Source organism: Diabrotica virgifera, chromosome 9 (genome assembly GCF_917563875.1).
Source record: "Diabrotica virgifera virgifera chromosome 9, PGI_DIABVI_V3a".
NCBI classification, from domain to species: domain Eukaryota; kingdom Metazoa; phylum Arthropoda; class Insecta; order Coleoptera; family Chrysomelidae; genus Diabrotica; species Diabrotica virgifera.
This window is the reverse complement of record NC_065451.1, coordinates 182,293,556-182,316,549: the sequence shown is the minus strand read 5'-3', so window position 1 is coordinate 182,316,549 and position 22,994 is coordinate 182,293,556. Positions and strand designations below refer to the sequence as shown.

The 22,994-nt window shown below is 33.8% G+C and overlaps 1 protein-coding gene across 1 annotated transcript in view; it reads right to left on the bottom strand.

Annotated features, from left to right (window-relative positions):
* Nucleotides 1-10,144, bottom strand: part of LOC126891878 (zinc finger protein 271-like) — a 36,943-nt gene extending 26,799 nt beyond the window's left edge. The window contains exon 1 of the mRNA XM_050661215.1: nucleotides 9,745-10,144. Within this exon, the coding sequence (XP_050517172.1) occupies nucleotides 9,745-9,979 (235 nt within the window). The 5' untranslated portion in view covers nucleotides 9,980-10,144. The remainder of the gene's footprint in view (nucleotides 1-9,744) is intronic.
* Between the last annotated feature and the right edge of the window lie 12,850 nt (nucleotides 10,145-22,994).

The following is a 22,994-nucleotide window of genomic DNA, read 5'->3' as shown; positions in this document are numbered from 1 at the left end:
GCCAAAGAAACGATAAGGAACCATCTTAAAGATGAGGCAAGTTTATGGTTCGATAGCAAAGAAGAAGAATTGGACAATTGGCATAAATTCGAACAAAAGTTCCTGAGTTATTTCTGGGGAAAAATACAACAGCTAGAAATAAACAAGGAATTGCAAAATGGGAGGTACCATGATAGAATGGGTATTTCAGAGAAAACATATTCACTACAATTATATAATAATGCAAAACATCTACAGTACAATTATTCGTCCGAACAGCTACTACAACTGATAGCCAGACATTTTGAAGATACCTTAGAAGATCACATAACGTTACAAAACTACAAAGATATCGACAGTTTGTGCCAATTTTTACAAATACGAAAAGCAAAAATGAGGGAAAGAGAAATAAGAAGATCGCAAGAAAATTATAGACAATGCGAAAATCAAGACTATAGAGATAGAAGACAAAACTTTAGGAGAGACTATACAAGAAGAGAATTTATTCCGAGGAGTGAAAACGAAAATAGAGACAATGGAAGAGGAAACTATGAACAAAGAAATCGGCAATGGAACGAAGACAGATACCGAGAAAACCAGAATAGAAATAATACCCGCACAAATCAAGGAGACAGAAATGATAATAGAAGGAATGAACAGGAAAATCGTGGAAACCGATACGGGTCCAACAGACCGAGAGAAAATAGAAGAGCGGTAAACAATACGCAAATAGGCGAATATGAGGATGAGAGACAAAGCGATGAAAGAAGAAGCGAAGAAGAACAGCAATCGTTTTTTCACGAAGGCGCTCACTAAAAACAAAAGAACAAACAGGAATTTTTTGTCACCCGAAGGAATTTATTAAATTAGCAGGAAATAATGATAAAGGAAGTGGATATAATTTAAAATTTGTAGATGGTTTTATCAATGAGAAACCGATTAAAATTATGATTGATACTGGGTCAGAAATTACTTTGATTAACAGGAAATTAATAGAAGAGGTTGATTTGACGAATTTGGTTTACAAAATTCCCAGGGTAAATTTAGTGGGCGCAAATAAACGGACTTTGGCAACAATAAATGAAGGAATACGAATAAAGGTTCGATTGGGGAAGAAATTTTATGCACTACAATGTGTTATAGTGCCAAACATGATTCATGATATGATCGTAGGAGTGGATGAATTGTCAGAAAAACATGTGGTGATAGATTTCAAAAATAACACGATGAAAATCACAGATGGAAAAGAAGAAGAACCGAACATTCTGGAAATGGACAAGGAACAGGAGAAACGAAAAAAGGATAATGCAGACAAAAAACAAACGGTGGAAATGAATTTGGCAATGAAGCAAGGACAGAGAAGAAAGAGGAGAAAGCAACAGAAGATAAATAAAAACAATGAAGCCTGGGTTTCCTCGAAAAAGGAGATGAGCCCAGAAGAAGAAAAAGAAGAAAAAAGAGTGACAAAGGAAATTGACGATTGGAATTCCTCGAAAAAAGAGATGAGTCCAGAAGAAGAAAAAGAAGAAAGAAGATGGATAAAAGAAAATGAAGATTGGGATTCCTCGAAAAAAGAGATGAGCCCAGAAGAAGAAAATGAAGAAAGAAGATGGATAAAAGAAAATGAAGATTGGGATTCCTCGAAAAAAGAGATGAGCCCAGAAAAAGAAAAGGAAGAAAGAAGATTGACACAGGAAAATGAAGCTTGGGATTCCTCAAAAGATGAGATGAGCCCAGAAGAAGAAGAGATCAGAATAGAAAAAGAAAGCGGAAAAGATACAATTGAGACTGCGGTATTTAAAGAAAAAATATGCAAAATGGAGAAGACAGAATACACAATAAACATGTGTAGAGAATCGGAGGAGAAAGAAAGAGAATTGATATGTGGAGAAGAAAAGGAGAAGGAACTGCGTGTAATATTGAGGGAATGTGAAAATTTAATAAATGAAGAAAACAGAGTAGCCAAAAAGTATGAAAATTCACTTGAAACTAAAGACTCAGGAAATTTTCGATCGAAAACTTACCCTATCCCATCTAAGTACAGACTCTGGGGAAGAGAAAGCAATTGTTTTTCAGGTGGGACTCAATATTTTGACACAATAGAAAAGTGTTGTTGTCGAGAGAAAATCATATTTTGGTTGCACTTATTAATACTGATTTTATCTCAAAACAAGGCGGGGATGTTATTGTGTTTTCAATTTTATAAATCAAAAGCAAAATAAAAATTAAATTAAATTTTTTTTTAATAACGCGGGCACATAAATTTGATACACCCTGTATATTGAGCTGTAGATATTTCTTAGAATGTAGTTTGGACGTAAGTAGATTTCTCTTTTAATGAGCTTTCCGATGAACCATTAAAGACTTTTGTGAATAATTAAAGTGAAAATAACGATGTATTTAGATTTAAAATGGAAAAAGATTGTTTAGGGTATAGGTAATTATAAATTTCTCGAAATTGATAATTGAAAAGAAAGTTGGGATTTTAATATCTTTATTTCAACACGAGTATATGTTGGAGAGTTTCTCCGAAAGTAATTAGGATTGTCGAAATAATTTTGAAAAGGACTGTTTTGTTTGTCGAATGGAAAAGTCGAGGTTTCTGATGCTTGGCAATGTGGAAGGGGAAAAGTGGATTGGATGATTGAGAGAGTTTGAAAAAGAAGTCATTATGTTTTTGGCATCGCTAAGGAGCGGTTCGACGTGTTAGTGGATAGATAGTTAGCAGATACCAGTGGCTGTTTGATAGTGGAGAATAGTGTTGAAAAGTGGAACGAGAGACAGATCAAATTGAGACGAAATACCTCTTTGATTCTGTATTATTGTGAGAAGGAGAGCAGAGAATTTTTGGAGTTTTGTTTGAATCGAGTACGTGTCAAAAGAGACCCGGCTTGTAGGAGAATTGGTGCTGGTATGCTGATAGTTTTGAAGCTGGACAACGGAGAGAGGCTTTGATGAGTAGCCTTTAACATAGTCAACGAGGGAGAGCTGTTTTGGGTCACGAGAAGACATCAGAGTGAGTGAAGCAAAAGGTCAGTCAATTTATGTGAAAGAAATTTTTATGTTCGGAAACTAAATTTTTGAGTAAAAAGCATATGAATTAAAATTCCAATATTTCAAAAAGTAAATAGTAAATATATTCTCCTTTTCATGAACATTTTTCAGTGCGTCACAAATTATAGAAAAAAAGGTAAGTCCGTGATAATACACATTTATGACATTTATTCTAACGTGACATTTTAGTTAAATCTGACAGTTGTCAAATTTTATTTTCAATTTGGAATAAAACCAAATCAATTGTGTCTATTGCATTTATAAAATGGTATTTTCTTTCATTTGTATAGTCTTATAAATTGTACAGATTATATTGATAATAGTATTATTTTATTTAATAAATAATTCTTTTTTGATTATGGCGCCATCTATCGACAACTAGAATAATCACCAAACTAGAATAATTACCAAAGTATTCACAGACGTGCCTTTTTTTCTGTCACATACAATTTAATGCGTTAGAGAGAAATCGAAAAACTGTGACGCACTGAAAGATGATCATGAGAAAAAGAATAGGTAATCTTGCGAATACATAAATTTGTGTTGTTTAGTTTGTTTTACCAAAGTCATCGGGAACAAACCGATAAATTGTTTTTTTTTAACTATAATAAATTTAAGTGGTATAAATTTCATTCGGACATCTGTGTCCACAGGTTTTTAGATTCGATAGATTTCAGAGTATTGATTTTGATAAATAAAAGACAATTCTGTATTTTTATTTTAATATTTTGCTTTATTTCTTTTCCCTATTTTATCCCGATTAGGATCAACTCAGAGATACTGAACCCACGAGAGAAGATAAGTATAACGTGAGATAATTTGGATTTTTTTTTAATAGTATAAAAAAGGCACCCTGAGATTTTTTATTCAATTTTGATGTATGATTTGCGACAATTAAATAATTAATCAAATAAATAATAATTAATATAAAATCAATAAGAAGCAGATCATAACAGTATGTATTTCTGCATAAACAAAACAAAAATCTGCGGTCATATTTTGCCCATATTGTCATATTAATTCCAAAAATTCGGTCTGCGATCATATTTTTTAATTTTATAATTTTTTTGTATTCAGATTAGCGAACGTTCAGATTACCAGGGTTCGGATTATAGACGCTCTACTGTAAATCAATTTGAAGTTTTTCACAATCTGAGATGGATTCGATAATTCTATAGATTTTTAAATTATCAGCAAAGAGCAGAAATTTAGAGTTAATTTGAGATTTAATGTCATTAACAAATATATTAAAAAGGAAAGGCCCTAAGTGGCTTCCTTACACCCTTACACTTAGTAAAGTCGGCTTTACATTTAAGTCCTCGGATCCGAGTTACCCTACTTGGAGGGCATCTCGGAAGTGTAAATGCCTTCTCGGAACCCCTTGTAACTCGGATACGAGTATGGATTGAAGTTGAACAAAGTCCGAGTAGCAGTACGAATTGGTATGAGAGCATGTGTAATTTACAAATAGAAAATGGCGGAACTGAGATTTTCTGGAGAACAGATGGGACAGTTTATTGATTTTTACCGATCAGTTGAATGTTTGTGGAATGTAATCAAGGAATATCATATCTCAAGGGATATCGTGATAACAAAATAAATAATACATGTAAAGCTATTGCAGATATAATGAATATTTCTACATATAAAGTGAAGAAAAAGTAAAAGAATCACTCGCATTCAATGTAAATTTTCGCAGTTCTACTCGTAACTCAGATCCCAGTACTCGTAAATGTAAAGCTGGCTTTAGTCTTGAAATACAATCTAAAAAATAGGTGGTACCAAAAATAATAAAAATAGCTGTAGGTGGCACATGACTCAAAAAGGTTGAGAACAGCTGCCTTAGATCCAATATTCATTTCCCCTTTATAGGGCTTTTCATCGATTGTCATTTGTTTCGAGCCTCTGTCATATGTTGTATAATGTGTGTATAATATTTATTAGATTTTATATATTTAATTTAAGAAAGAACTAGAGATTTGACTTTTCATAAAAACTGCTTTTTATTTATTCAACAACTTCAACTATCTTTTTTTTATCAACAACAACCTACTTATTCTTTTTATAAACATTTTAAATAACAACCTAAAGAGTGGTTTATATGAACATTACAAAAACATATTCCAATACTCCCACCTTTTTGTTAAGTTGTTCAACTCATAAACAAACCTTTTAAATAAAAAAAATATAACAAATGTCCACTTTATTGCACTCTTGAGTGTATATCTCTTGCTTGTCCAGTGTCCAACACATAGTTAGTGGTGGAACGACGAGTTTCTATATTACCTGCATAATCTGCATCACTGTATCCATGCATGTTAACTTCATTGTATTTTTCATAATAAATGTTTGTATAGCGGCTGACTACTCCCACCGCATGTGCAATGTCAGGTCTTGACTCCACGACCAAACACATTAATGCACATATTCCCTGTCTACATGGCATTTCATTTTCTAACATCCTCTTATTTGACTCACCTGTTAAGTCAGCACTTACATCTTCTGGTGTACTTACAGGATTTGCATTTTGTTGACCAAATCTATCTATTATTAGTTTTGTATAACTTGCCTGACTTAACATTGTACCAGTCTCTAACTTTCTTGTAATTTCTAGTCCGACGAAATAGTTCCCAACCGTCACGGTCACTTTAAAAGAGTCTTTTAACGTGCACAAAACTGTCTCTATTGCTAACTTTTTCTCAGAAAATAACAATGATTTTTGAAAACCGTAGTTAGCCAAGAACGAGTAGAATTTTCGATTCCAACACTGTGGTGATTGTTTTAAACCGTACAACGACTTATCTAACTTGCACACTAGTCCGAGTTCACACTTCAGCTCCTGAGGTGGTGACATAAAAATGTCATCGTCAAGATGTCCATATACAAATGCTGTTTGTATATCGAAATGCATGTCTTGCTTCTTAACCATAGTCCATGTTTCATTTTTCAATAGTACATCAAACTCTTCATTTATGGCAATTTTCCATTTTTCTTTGTCACTACTTGACACTGCTTCTTCATATGTCTGTGGTGTATCAACTTCAGTAAAATTTACCTCAAAATCATTTAATCTGGCTGGTAAACGTCTATTTCGTTGTGGTCTCAAGTTGGGTATATTATCAACATCTTGTAAAACTTCTATTTCATTATTAACATTTATTTGTTCTTCTTGTCTCTCTTCAAGTTCTTTTTCATGTATTTCAAAAATTGTCTCATCATCTTCTGCTGCTATCTTGATCACATTGTTTTTCTTTGCACTGTACATTTTCTCATTGAAAAACACATTTCCAGATATCACTATTTTCTGTGTTGTTGGGTTGAATAATCTATAATTTGTGGAGTTTTTGTCATATCCAACAAATATAACCTTCTCACTCTTTGCATCTAGTTTCCTTCTTTTCTGGTCAGGAATATGTACATATGCATCACACCCAAACACTTTCATGTGGTCAAATACAGGTTTCTGCCCTGTCCACTGTTCATAAGCTGTAGAACCTGGTGTCTGTTTGCTTGTAATTCTGTTGCAAATGTAGATGGCAGTATTAACTGCCTCTGCCCATAGCCTCTTACCTACTCCAGATTGGTATAACATACATCGAACCATTTCTACAATCAATCTGTTATCTCGCTCAGATCTGCCATTTTGTTCTGGAGTGTATGGTGCTGTGGTTTCTGACTCTATACCTTCTTGTTCTAAGTACAATTTGAAAGCATTATTTGTATACTCAGTACCATTATCTGTATGCAGTTTTTCAACAGAATAGCCATACTTTGCCTTAATTTTTCTATTATATACTTTGAAACAATCTAGTACATCTGCTTTATGTCTAATAAAATATGCTACTCTATACCTTGTGTACTCATCTTTGAATGTTACAAAGTAACGTGCTCCTTGCATAGATTCAGTTTGCATAGGTCCACAAATATCACTGAATATTCTTTTTCCAGGAGGTAACTTAGTGTGTGGTCTCTCTTTAAAAGTCTTCTTATGTTGCTTTCCCATCAAACAACCTTCACACACAAAATCTTGTTTCTTTTCTGTAACACCTTTGATTAAGTTCATTTTTACCATTTCTTCTAAATATTTCTTATTAACATGTCCCAATCTTTCATGCCATATCTTTAAATCATCTACTGTAGTTACACATGCATTATATATTATTGTTCGAAACATCATTTTATATGTGTTGTTTCTATCCTTTATACCAACTGCTGCTAGATTCTCATTTTCATATACTTTGGCTTCATTGTTAATCTTAATTACACTCATACCTTTGTTTGTTAAAACACCTTCTGAAAATAAATTCTTTCTCAACTGTGGGATATATAGCACATCATTTATAGTGGATTTAAACCATTGTCCATTGATCAACTTCTCTATTTTAATAGTTCCCTTACCTTGTACTGGTAGTGTTTGATTATTGCCAAGTGATACCTGTGATGTAAAATTTCTGTCAATATTAAAAAAATATTCTTCCCTGTAACACATGTGCTGATGCACCACTGTCCATAATCCAATCATCACTTGTATCCACTTTTTCTAGCTGTTTTTCTTCTATGTTGAATGCACTCTCATTATTAACATTATAATATGCGCTACTCGAAGAACCACCATGCTGATTTTCTGTAGAGTTGCCAGCTTGTGCTCTGTCATTCTTTTTATAACCTTTTCTGTAGTTACTAAAGCCACCTCTGCCTCGATTATGACTTCTATATGACCTGCTACTACTGTTTCCTTGTTCGTTCTTTTTCTCTCTGCAAAATTTGACAATGTGCCCTCTCTTTCTACATCCAAAACATATTACACCCCTTTCTTGACCTTTCTGATCATATTTTCCTTTAAATGACATTGTTGCCAGTGCTTGTTCTGTCTCTTCATATGCAATTAAGTTCATTTCTTCATCTAACAGTCTTGCGGTGAGGTTACCTATAGTTTGTTTAGCACTGTCTACGGACAACCATGCCTGTCTAACATTTCTATACTTTTGGGGCAATGTACTCAGTATTTTTGTCATAATAGCAATATCACTCACATCATCACCTGCTTCTTTAATTTGCTTAGCAAGATTCTGCACTTTTGCTATGTGTTGAGCGATAGTATCTAGGCTACTCATCTTATATTGATGAAACCGTTCATGCAACATCATTTTATTTGATTCTGATTTCTGCTCATAAATAGACTCAAAGGTCTCCATAATCTCTTAAGAATTATTACAACTTTCAATCAAAGTAATCTGATTTAAACTCACTGCAGATGTTAAAGTGAACATAGCCTGGGCATCCTTTTTAAACCATGCCTGTAATTCGTCTCCTGCTACTTCTGGTTTGATTAACGAGCCATCAATAACTCCATATATACCTTTGGCCCTTAAGGCACATTTCAGTTGGAACTTCCACTGTTGAAAGTTAACGCCATCAAATTTACCAACTGTGGATGTATCTATTTTGTCACCCATTATTTTTTTTGCTTCAAATTTCCGGTGACACACACCACTCTAGTTCTTTCTTTCAAACCCTTATACTTCCGGACACACCAGCAAAGTCTTTAAATAGACTTTCTTGCCTTTTCGGACACAGTGATACTTTAAACTAAATATACGCAGTAGTTAAGTATGATCTGGGGCCACATAACCTATTAGATTTTATATATTTAATTAAGAAAGAACTAGAGATTTGACTTTTCATAAAAACTGCTTTTTATTTATTCAACAACTTCAACTATCTTTTTTTTATCAACAACAACCTACTTATTTTTTTTATAAACATTTTAAATAACAACCTAAAGGGTGGTTTATATGAACATTACAAAAACATATTCCAATAATATTAATATACATGGATTATAGGACATATGATGGAAGGTCGAAACAAATGACTGTGAATGAAAAGCCCTATACATGTCCCATATCTGGCAAACAAGTGAAATATCAGAGTCAACAAAAATCAATGTATGCAATACTTGTGTAAAAGGCATATTACTCTACGGAGCCGAAACTTGGAAGCATGATGAAAGTACAACAAAAAGGCTACAGACAGAAAGATCCTAAAAATTTACTGGCCTAATAAAATAACAAATGAAGAACTATGGAAACGAACGAAACAAATCAGTATAATAACAACAATTAGACAGAAGAAATGGAAATGGATAGGCCATGCCATACGTTAAGGAAAGATCCTAGTAACATCTGAGGGGACGACCAGATAATACCTGGAAGAAAACAGTTACCAGAGAACACAATAGAATCGACTTAAGTTGGGGGGAAGTGAAAAACAAAGCAAGAAACAGAGGAGAATGGAAGAACTGGTAGGCAGATTAACCAGAGAATAAACACAAGAATGTGCGCTGAGCTGGCCACCAGTTGTCTTACACCACCGGCCAAGAAACGCAGATGCGCCCAATACTGCACTAGGAGTCATGGTCCAAGAGAGATACATGTCCCATAAATTAATAACAATCCATGTCATTTAAAGATCATAGACAAATAACTCGATTTAGGAAAAAAATGAATAAACTTTTGGTAATATCTATGGAGGACAGTACAATAGACACATGTCCAATATGCAACTTTTACAGGAGAGACCTTTAAAAGTGTGGTAACTTTTAAAGGTCTCTCCTGTAAAAGTTGCATTTTGGACATGTGTCTATTGTACCCTCCTCCATAGATATTATAAAAAGGGGAGAAAAATAATTAATTATTGTTATTTACTTACCTTTTTCATTTATTTCTTCAGTTGGTCTAAGTTGGCTTCCATCTGGATCTGGATCTACTTCAATCTTTGTAGGAAATTCCTGTGAGTCTGAATAAACAAATGTGTCATGTATGCCTTCCTTCTTGGGTTCCTCATGAATTTCAGTTTTACAGCTATCCAAGAAACCATCATCCACCTCATTATTATATATTTCTACTTCACGCATCTCCTCAGTAACCTGTTGCTTTACATCCATTTGATTTTATGTATATTTCAATAATAAATTTAGAGTGAAAAACTATAAAATGCTACAAATTAAATTATAAACCAACGGACTGTCAGACAGTTCGTTGTTATTGGTTGTTTTGTTATAAAACCTGCTTTGTTTGTACTGTGGTTATAAACCAATACGGATGGAATGGCCCCGTCCCATTCAAATAGTGAAACGAGATTGCGGCCAACATACAAGTGAGAGGTCCTAGAGAGAGAGACAGAGCTTGTCAGGGAAAATTTGACTTCTTCATTGGTTGGATATTATCGTAGTGACCAGAGTTGCCAGATGTGATTTTATAAATTCCCCACTTAGAATTTCCTCAAAAGCTCAAATCCCACAAATTAAAATATTTTCCGCATGTTAATAAATTAGTATTCAAGTGTAGAGAACAGTAAACCAAAATTATACTACTTATCAACAGAGGGCCCTGGAAATAATTCATAGGTCCTATCTTCTTCGATTATATGAGAGTATAATATACAGTTCTATGTATATTCGCAAATTTAATTTCCCATGACTCCTTAAAATCTTCCATAACTCTCCCCCCAAAAAATCCCCCAACCATTTCTGCTTAGAAAAAATCCCATAGACGCTTTTAAATTACTCCAAAATTGTAGGAAAATACCCCAAGCTGGCAACCCTGATTACCACTATCAATTTTTTTTTTAGGAAAGATGGCGATTATCTTCTATCCTTCCCTGACTAGACTCTCTCATCCTGGCGGCATTAAGTTCGCTTCATGCCCATTCCATTAGTGTTTGAAGGCCCCGTCTCACCATCAAATAATTGACAGTTATTTGATCAAACTTGACAGTCAAACTTGACTAGTGACACAAACTATACATACTAACTGTCACTTTGTGTCACTAACTGTCAAGTTTGATCAAATTAACTGTCAATTATTTGATGGTGAGACGGGGCCTTGACAGTTCATTGTTAAGGCCCCGTCTCACCATCAAATAATTGACAGTTAATTTGATCAAACTTGACAGTTAGTGACACAAAGTGACAGTTAGTATGTATAGTTTGTGTCACTAGTCAAGTTTGACTGTCAAGTTTGATCAAATAACTGTCAATTATTTGATGGTGAGACGGGGCCTTTATAAACACACTGACAACAATAACAAAACAAAAAACAAAACAACTACTACACAGCGTTGCCACTGCCACAGAATAAATAACCACAGTTGCCACATTTTATTTACGAAATCTAGTGCATGTTTGGCCAATATCTAATAATCTACTAAACATAAATCTACAAAAACTAAAATCTAAATAAAACTAAAATATACTAAAACCTTTATTAACATATTTGTATAAATACTTTATGATTTTTTTTATAATACAAACAACAGATAATATAAGTTTAGCTAATGTGAATTTGATGGCAGTAATCGATTATTTATTTGAGTGAACTTAAAATTATTGTACAATTATTGAACTATTAAAAATATTGTACAAAATTTACGTTGTTGTTCTGAAGCTATTTTCTTGTGGCATTTTTACAATTTTAAATATTTATAATGGGAAATAAGCCACAATATTATTAAAAAATGATTTTTTATTAACGTTTCGACGCCCAAATCGGGTGCCGTTGTCAAAATACAAAATACTATTAACATAAACAAAAATGTTGTTGCTTAGTAAAAAAATTCTTCTAATAATTTATTTAATTTGACTCATTTATATCGGCAATTCAGATACATATGATACATTTTAAAGTAGAAGACTTTAAAATGATATTGCCAATATTTATGAGTTGCGTTCCTGGGACGACTTTACTGAAAGATAGTTCATTCGATTACATGAAATCAACCCCAACTCAAGAATATCCGTCACAAAAAAATCATAGCATGTGATCTGTCTTTAAAAAGACAACCACATGCAACGGTGACATTAAAATTCTCGCGTTAGAGATCTCATAGTAAATCACGAGGGAAAACCTCTTGATACTATCCCGACATCGTAAATATTTGGTCTTACATTTAATTTACTCTCAAAATTAATACCAAACTCTGACTTTACTATAATTTTGTTTAAATTATAATTTTTTAACAATATTGTGACTTATTTCCCATTATAAATATTTAAAATTTACGTTATTATTAATTAAATTTATGTCAAAAAGTGAAATTCAGTAGTATTTTGTAATTATATTCATATAAAACAAATCAAAACTTTACCGATTTAGTAATTATTCAAATTGATAACTATCGAATAAAAATCGAAAGCGGCCATCATGTAAAAGTCATCTGTCATACGACTACGTGCTTGAGGAAGGAAGTGAAGATAGCTATAAATGATATCCACGGAACACAATATTTGGTAGTGTTGCCATTTCCTCATAATGTATATGTGGTACCACAGCCATAATATATTTTTATTTCTAAACAAGCCATGAAATGAGTAAATTGGCAACGTTGAAGGTGGTCCGATAGAAGCCCATTACCTCATTTACATGGTGAGCTAATAATTGTATTGATTTTTATTATGGTGAGATAATTGATTTAAAAAGAAAAAGGTATGTTCGTCCTACGTAATTAGCCAAGGGCCGAAAGTACCTTATAATAAAGTTTCTTTTTAATGATACAGTAGAACTCCGAAAATCCGAACTATTTGGGGGGACAGAACCTATTCAGACTCCGAAAAGTTCGGATTATCTGAAGCCTAACCATTCCCTAATAGCACACGACGTCCAATGGACGTCCAAAATAGGTCCATTTTTGGTCCTAACGTCCATGGACTATAAATGGACGTCCTTTGGACGTCCCATGTTGGACGTCCTTCGGAAGGAATAAATATGGACGTCCTTTGGACGTCCGACGTTGGACGTCCTTCGGACGGAATAAAAATGGACGTCCTTTGGACGTCCGACGTTGGACGTCCTTCGGAAGGAATAAATATGGACGTCCTTTGGACGTCCGACGTTGGACGTCCTTCGGACGGAATAAAAATGGACGTCCTTTGGACGTCCGACGTTGGACGTCCTTCGGAAGGAATAAATATGGACGTCCGACGTTGGACGTCCTTCGGAAGGAATAAATATGGACGTCCTTTGGACGTCCGACGTTGGACATTCTTCGGACGGAATAAAAATGGACGTCCGACGTTGGACGTCCTTCGGATGGAACAAATATGGACGTATATATACTGGACGAAATACGGACAATTCCCTAATAGCACACGACGTCATTTGGACGTCCAAAATAGGTCCATTTTTGGTCCTAACGTCCATGGACTATAAACGGACGTCCCATGTTGGACGTCCTTCGGAAGGAATAAATATGGACGTCCTTCGGACGGAATAAATATGGACGTCCTTTGGACGTCCGACTTTGGACGTCCATACTGGACGAAATACGGACGTTTTATGAACGCTTATATTGGACACATTATACCAATTACGAGATCAAATAGCAAAATAATTCAATAAAATATTAACTTGCGTTAACTTTACGTTAATGAAATACAGTCAAACCTGTCACTAACGGCCACTAAAATGAAAGAACTATTGGCCGATATAGAAAAGTGGTCGTTATTGCCAGTTTTTGTAGCCTAGATATACAGTACAACCTGTGTTACTGGCCACCTGTACTAACGGCCAGTTTAAAAATTCCCCAAACCAATTATATCTAGACTACAAAAACTGGCAATACCGGTCACCTTTCTATATCGGCCAATAGCTTTTTCATTTTTAGCGGCCGTTACTGACAGGTTTTACTGTAATTAGTGTGGGGAATTTTTAAACTGGCCGTTAGTACAGGTGGCCGGTGTTGGCAGGGGGCCGGTAACACAAGTTTTACTGTAGTTTAAATCGATTAGATCGAAAGATTAAATCTTAATTCAAAATTGTATATTAAATTATTACAATTATAAAACTATATAGTTTAATATCCAAAACATGTTTTGATTTCATGTAATGTAATGAAAATCTTATTTGTAAATTATTGGTTACAATGTTTAACAACAGGAAATATTCAAGAATAAATAAAATAAAAGTTTCCCCTAACAACAAAACATTCCAGGAATTCTACTATCAAAGTTCTATTCCGTGAACATCTGATTAAATTATGGCTGGAAAGTTACCACAAGATATTCTATGAAAAGAGTACAATGTCCTCCTGGAGGGGTAAAATTTTCCATACTCTAAAGAGAGGCCATTTACTATTCAATTTGCGTTCATTTTCAAATTTGCCGCGCGAGTATCTATGTAGCGTCGCGTGGTCATTGGTCATCAAGTCATCAATTATTTCATTTTCATCATAAGATAACCTAAAAATTTAGTAACAATTTTGATTGGAAAAAAATGCATCGATAAGGGGGTGAAAAATGGAAATTAGTGGCTTTTTTTGCTGTACTCAACTGTACTGTTTAGTATGCTAGTTTTGGCTATGGCTGGATCTCTTAAACAATTATGTAAGTATTATAAAATCCGTTTTCAATTTTCTTTATGAAACGAATCATTTATGCATGTATTACCTGTAAATATTTTGATTTTTAATTGTAAAGAATAGAAAAATTACCGTTCATTTTAATTTTTTTTAGAATCAGCTGAAAGTGGTCTACAAAAAACCAGATATAACCAAAATAAAGATATAAAAAGTGTATTGGCTAATTGGAAGAAACAACATTGTCCATGCATAATAAGTTATTACTTTATAAACAAATATTAATACCTAGGAATGGAACCTGGATATAATCATCAAGAAGATAGCAGGAATCCCGACAAACAACTTAAATAAGTACAAGAATATTGAGGAAATCCTCCTCGATACTACTGGGCAAACTAGAAGATTGAAGAGGACAAAGCCTTTTGAACTAGTTTGAGTGATAGGTGATAGTGAAAAGCAGAGCATAGTGCGTGATGTGGCTGTGTATGTTAGAATAGTGCACGATCTTGTTAGATTAGATAAGAGACGCTATCGGGTAAGCTCTTCATTTTAAGAAACATTAGTAATTTAGGTTAAATTAAAATTGCTCATTGGTCAGTTATGACCAGATTGCTTTTTTTATGTTTGGCAAAAAGGGCGTAAGTCAGAATTGCACATTGCTAATGTTTTGATGATTTCTGGACCAGCAAAAAACTGTTGTAGACGTAAACTGTATGTACCAATAAAAAGAGCCGATTTTTCTGGTCCAGAAATCATCAAAACATTATCGATGTGCATTTCTGACTTAAGCCCTTTTTCCCAAACATCAGAGAATTGTAATGTACAAATTCTCCTATCTGATTTTTCATGAATTTTGTAGGAGACGAAAAACCATTTTTAGGATCATCTCCTGCTTTCACATGTAAATTTTGACATGTCTTGTAGTAAATAGATAGTTGAATTTACTACAAAACATGTCAAAAAATATATGAAAACAGGAGGTAACCATAAAAAAGTTTTTAGTCTCTCTTACAAAACTCATGAAAAAACAAATCGGAGGTATGTCACATCAGTGACTATATCCAGGGAATGTCTAAAAAATATACTTTGATGTCCCAAGAACCAAATATAACCTTTATATATATACAGGGTGTAACAAAAATACAGGTCATAAATTTAATCACATATCCTGGGACCAAAAATAGTTTGATTGGACCTAACTTACCTTAGTACAAATGTGCACAAAAGAAAAGTTACAGCCCTTTGAAGTTATATATTAATAGCACCAAGGGCCTTAGAGGCCCATGGCTTGAAAAGTTTGTTTTTTCTTCATTTTCACGTTTCTTTATGTACTGAGATCTTCTCTGGCTTGATATGTGATTTTTCTCCATTCCTTCCTCTTATTCATTTTTCTTTTCTGACCCTGTAACACCATTCTTTCCAAATCTTTTTCGACCTCTTGCTTCCATCTATTTTCCGGTCTTCCGGAAAGCTTCTCTTTCTTGAAGCTATAGTGTAGTTTAGTACCCTTTTCGGAGTCCTCGTTTTTGGCATCCTTTCAATGTGACCTCGTGATCTAAGTCTCTGTGCCTTTATCACTCATTTGAAGTTACAAAATGAAAAGTGATTTTTTCCAATGTATCGAAAACAATGTGCTTTTGTGCACGTTTCAATTTAATTATTATTGTAGTACCTACCATTTAAACAACGTTTTAAAAACTTTTTTGCCTCTTATTGCTTTTTCGAAAAGTCAATTTTTATCGAAATATTGTGAATATTTGTCAAATCCACCACATATTTGTATATGGTTAAGTACGATTATGGAGACTTGGTAATAATATGCAAACTTATTTATGCTTTACATTTTTAGGTATATTTTGAACCATATTAAAAAAGAAGCCAGACTCGATAAAACGTGCCTTATCGAAAAAATACAAAGAGGCAAAAAAGTTTTGAAAACACTCTGTTTAACTAATGGTACCTCAGTAATAGTTTAATTGGAACATACAACATTTGGGGGGTTTAAAGGAACAAAACCCCCATAAAATTTTTACGTGGACATATTAAAAAAGAAGTCGCAACTCGATAAAAACTGCCTTATCTGAAAAATACTAAGAAACAAAAATATTGAATTTAACTAATGGTACCACAATAATAAAATTGAATTGGAACATACACAAAAGTTTGGGAGGATTTAAGGGATCAAAACCCCCATAAAATTTTTATGGGGTGCACAAATTTCACCATAATTTTTCTTTAAGATATTCCTGCCATAATAATGCCACATGTCACATGTCCATTTTCAATAAAAAATCGCTAATAGTTTTCGATATAATCGAAAAAATCCATTTTCATTTTGTAATTTCAAAGGGCTGTAACTTTTTATGTGCATATTTGTACAAGGTAAGTTAGGTTCATTTGAACTATTTTTGGTCCCAGAATAATGTGATTTAATTTATGACCTGTATTTTTGTTACACCCTGTATATACAGCCCATTACGCACCACCTTAAAAATTGGGCATTTTTGATGTCTCGAATTTCCTAAACCTGTTGTTGCATCTAAGTGATTTTTTTTATAATATTCTAGCCTAGGCCCTAGAATATGTTACCTCCTTATGCTTGTCATGCACAGGGAGCTATACTGTAATATATATTATATCACATTACTATAGAGAGCGATATGATATAATATACATATATTACAGCATGACAAGCTTAAGGAGGTAACCTATAGCCTAGGCTATAATATTATAAAAACATCACTTAGATGGGACAACAGGTTTAGGAAATACGAGACATCAAATATACCCCATATTTAAGGTGGTGCGTTAATTTCTTGGAGAAGTGTATTGTAATTTAATGTAAATACTGTAATATCCAATAATTGTAATTTGATATAAGATGAAATATAAGTTCCTTAAAAAATATATTTTTTATTTCCCACAATACATTCTCCACAGGTCTAAATATCGTCGCTAGACGTCCACCGAATGACCTTCCAGGACGTTAGATGGATGTTCAGCAGCAAGACATTGGACCAAACTGGGACATCCTATGAATGCCCAAATGACGTCCACCGAACGTCCCCTCCGACGTTAGGTGGACCTCCATTGGACGTTTAACAACTTGGCCTTTGGACCAAAATTGGACGTCCTGTTAACGTCCAATTCACGTCCCCTAGGACGTCCGATTAAGGTCCAATTCACGTCCCCTAGGACGTCCGATTAAGGTCCAATTTACGTCCGATTAAGGTACAATTTACGTCCGCTTAAGGTCTCATTTACGTCCGATTAAAGTCCAATTTACGTCCGATTAAGGTCCAATTTACGTCCGATTAAGGTCCAATTTACGTCCGATTAAGGTCCAATTTACGTCCGATTAAGGTCAAATTTACGTCCTATTAAGGTCCAATTTATGTCCGATTAAGGTCCAATTTACGTCCGATTAAGGTCCAATTTACGTCCGATTAAGGTCCAATTTACGTCCCCTAGGACGTCCGATTAAGGTCCAATTTATGTCCGATTAAGGTCCAATTTACGTCCGATTAAGGTCCAATTTACGTCCCCTAGGACGTCCGATTAAGGTCCAATTTGCGTCCGATTAAGTTCCAATATACGTCCCCTCGGACCTTAGATGGACGTCCAATGGACGTTCGGTAGCGCGACATTTGGACCAAAATAGGACGTATAAAGGACGTTCCTCGGACGAAAACGGACGTCCAAAGGACGTCCCTAAAGTCCGTGAAGGACGTCCAATGGACGTCCATTGGACGTCCTTGTGCTATTAGGGTTGTTTGTTTTTTAACCAAGAGGAGTGATTCAAATTTACCGCGCTGTATTGCCTGCTTGTAATTGGTCTAACCTCAGGCAAGTTTACTCCACTGTTATAAAATTTTGACACTTGTGGCATTTCATAGGTTAATTAAGTTATATCGGCGATTATTAAGTCTGCGATTATTAGTCTGCTTTTGTACAAAAAGCAGTTGTTTTGGAACTCTTTTGCGACGTATTAATCTAATATAATATTTATGGAATACCGTTGAGGGGGGTCGAGGGCCGACTAGATCAACCAAAAACGATGTATTTGGTTATTATTCTAGTGACTTTCTTGGGTGTGAATCTGTCTTTTTAGTTTACTCCTCCCTGTTTAAAAAATAAAGTATAGTAATTCAAAGCTTATTCATTTTTCATTGTAGTTGATTTTGAGTCGCAAAAACATTCTCGCAAGAGTTTGGAGAATAATTTATGTTTAACCTGTATAAGCACTTCATATTAAAGTACGTACAGTTGAGTCCGCGAGTCTTTACCCGTGCGTCATTAATACCTGGCGAGATAAAACACATACTTTTGATCTAGCATCATTCTCTTCCACGCATGAAACTCATGACAAACCAGCTGCCGTTTGTTATTAAGTAATAACACATGTTATTTTTATGAACCATCTAGACTCAGTGCATTGAAAAGAGATAGGTACAAAAAAATACGATTCGGTATGTTTTCATATTTTAAGCACAATTTGTTTGACGTTTCTGCTTTGTTTATTTTTGTGAATGTCAGTCAGTTGAATTTTTTGCGGTTTTTGTCGAATTTTTGCGTTTTGAAGTTTCTTTATATTACACAAACAGTTGTTTTCACAACTAATTTTATATTGGGCTTTGAAATTTTAATGTAAATAATTATATTTTGGCAATTATATTTAAAACATACAAAGCTAACGTCATTCACACAGTAAAGAAATGATTGTGTTTAGATTTCCGTCAAAGTGAATAAAATAACAAAAATAAAATATGTTATTGAATTTTTTTATAAATTGTTTATTTATTTATTAATCAATAATAATAAAAGAATTTATTAAGCTACTTCAAATGTAGCTGTAATTCTGCACAAAAATTTTGAAGCAAAACTTACATTTGACATTCTATATATTTGATAACGTCAAATTTTATAATAAAACCCGTAATCGGAACAGTAGCCACTTTCTGTCAGTTGTTGTTGCGTGAAATAGATTTCCGACTTATTTCGTATGCTTTATATGATGACGCACGGGTAAAGACTCGCGGACTCAACTGTACCTATTTATTTTTAAGAAATTTTAATTGTCAAAGTCCTATTAATCCTACATTGTTAAATTCTCTGGTTTTACTCTGTATAATAAGTTATTTATGAAACACAGTTCGTGAAGTATGCTTTTTGCGAACGCACGCGATGTTTAGAGCACGAGCGACAGCGGAGCGAGTGCTATACATCGCGTAAGTTTGCAAAAAGCACTTCACGCACAGTTTCATACAATACTTTATCTACGATAAACTAATAAAAAAACTGTAACTCTTTTGACTGGAATTCATTTCTATTCTACACTTTTTAGAACTTTGACATTTAAAAATTCTAACTACTTTCAAACCACAAAACTGTGAAAACTTTTGTTGTAATTCATTGCTCATATTGTCATCACCATGACAACGCGAAAGTTAAGGATTGTCACCATGACAACTATCGAAAGTTAAAAACAGTGCGAAAAAGTAAATCCCATTTAAAATACATTGTTACTTCACGCACACTTTAAATCCTTCACGCACTGCTATCTATAATGACCGTTTTCACAAACTAAAACCTTATACATAATATTATGACAGAGTAGATAAACATATTTTTAAGTTTTTGTCTTAAATTTTTTTCACTTTCCGTTGGTTGGGATTTGCGTGGTTCTACTGTACTTGAATTTAAAAATCACCCCCAATTTTCTCTTCTTTTTCACCCCTGTAACTTATTAAAGTAAACACTATAAAACTTTCCAGGGACTTTCGAATTTTTCATTCTGCGATTAAATTTTTCAAAAAAATACTTATTAGTATTTTCATGGTTTGAAAAAATGAATTCATTTAGAAAGCATTGGCCCGAAATTTTGCGCCTATGCTTTTAATGATTATAGAAAAAATCATGTATGTATAAAACTAGCATTTAATTGGCATTGCGTATTCCTCATACTTGCATCATAATGATGTTTGAGGTGTGTTTTCATCATTAAATGCTCGTTGCATTAAAAATAAATTTTTCATGGTGCAATCTCAAAAATGTGATTCTAACTTACTTTTCACAGCAAAACTGCAACAAATTTCACACTTGTAAGGAGTTTCCTCCAGTGTGCACTCTCAAATGAGTTTTCAAAACACTTATGTTTATACAGGGTGTTTCGTAAAGAATGGGCCATAGCTTAACCTCAGGTACCTGAGGTTAAAATAGGCCGATTTAAGCTAACTTACCTTAGTACAAAGTTTATAATAACGGAGATACAGAGTGTCAAAGTTGAACTTTTTTTTTATTTATTATTGAATATTTCCTGACAGACATGAGATATCAACACGAAATTTGGTATGTGGGGGTTTTTTGGGACGAGAAAACTAAATTCCCTACCAAAAATTATGTGTTGCCCAGAGGGCGCCACATACGCCTTTCAGCACTCATTTAATACGTTCAATTTTTTTTATCCGTCACTCCGTATAATTTTGACATTAAAATTTTTATTCCGCTATTAGTTTTACTTAAAAAAGGTATACCTCTTTCATCTTCCTAAATTCAACCGTTTTCGAGATAAACGCATTTTAAATCTGCGGTGCAACATAATTTTTAGCATAATATCATTGTAGTAACACCAGAAAAATAAGTTAAAACCATAAAATTATCCAAAAATGTATCGCAAATTTCTTCAAATGGAATTTGCCATACAATTACATAAATTTGAGAACTGGCACAATTATTATAGCTTTAAGTTATTTTTCGGGTGTAACTACAATGATATTATGCTAAAAATAATGGTGTATCGCAGATTTAAAATGCGTTTATCTCGAAAACGGTTGAGTTTAGGGAGATGAAAGAAGTATACCTTTTGTAAGTAAAACTAATAGGAGAATAAAAATTTTAATGTCAAAATTATACAGAGGGACAAAAAAAATTAAACGTAATAAATGAGTGCTGAAAGGCGTATGTGGCGCCCTCTGGGCAAAACATAATTTTTGGTAGGGAATTTAGTTTTCTCGACCCAAAAAACCCCCACATACCAAATTTCATGTTGTTATCTCATACCTGTCAGGAAATATTCAATAATAAATAAAAAAAAGTTTAACTTTCACACCCCGTATCTCGGTTATTACAAACTTTGTACTAAGGTAAGTTAGCTTAAATCGGCCTATTTTAACCTCAGGAACCTGAGGTTAAGCTATGGCCCATTCTTTACCAAACACCCTGCATACCAGACGTAAATCCTACGATGATTGTATGGGACTAGGTGTATTGTATAGGTGGCATGGTGGGTTAAAAACAGGGAATTAAGCATATCACAAGAAAAGTCTTCGATTGTATGTTTTACAAAACGTAGACAAAAATCAGAGACAAATACCATATAGGTGATTATGATTTTCGCTTAGCAGAAGAGTATAAGTATCTGGGCATGATCCTAGATAAAAAACTCTTGTGGTCTAGCCATATAAAATATTTGAAACAAAAGTCAGAGCGTGGAATTAACCTGCGTTTCGTTTCCAAAAAGAGTTGGGGTTCAGGCCAATATATTTCCTTAATGTTTTATAGATCCTACGTACGATCCATTCTAGATTATGGCTGTATTCTTTATGGTTCTACTTGCAAAACAAATCTTTTAACATTAGACAGAATATAATTCTATAAATCTATAAAAATCTGTCTAGGAGCTATGTCCTCACCAACCCATGCAGTTCTAGCTTAAACTCAAGAACCACCTTTATACAAACGTAGGCAAATATTAGTCAACAAACGTCTAATAAAATACAGAACGTTTAATCTTACCAATCTAATATTTTCCAGCTACCAAAAATTCCTTTTTACGAACATAACTTTGAAGTTCTGTCAGACAAACCAACCATTATAATGCCATCTTATTCAGACTTGCCGACTTTAACAAATCTGATATTTAAATCCATATTAAGCAAATTAGGGAAAAATTTAACAATAATTTATACAGATGGATCAAAAACGGATGAAAGTACGGTTTCGCATTTTTTGTTTCCAACAACAATTATGCAGAAAAATATCGAATTCCCGATTGTTCTATTTTTACAGCTGATGCTGCTGCGATACAGAAAGCACTAACTTGGTGTGTTTCTAATTATTGCGAGAACGTTGTAATAGTCTCCATTACTCTTGATATAAAAAACATTACATAATCTAAAATGCACATAAAAACAGTGACTTTACTTTGGTCTAAATGACATAGTGGAGTAGTTGGAAACGAAATAGTGGATGAAATGGCAAAAAATACATCTGAGATACCAGAAATCACAAACATTTTCAATTTTAAAAACCTATTTTCTATTATCAGAAGTGTTAGCAGGGAAAGATGAAGGTCCAGATATAAAAATGTTCAGCAGACATCAAGAAATCATTATTTTTCTATGGATGCTATACAATGTGCAACTTCTCTCACTACTTACATACAATCAAAATAAACAATTTCTCAGGCAGTGAGAAAAGTCGGCCATTGCAGTGAGAAATATTTTTTCTCACGGGTTCACCCCCGGTTTACATACATATGATCGCCATTTCCATGGTAACATGCACAATACAAACACAAGTATTTTTGTCAAACAAAATGTGTTCAA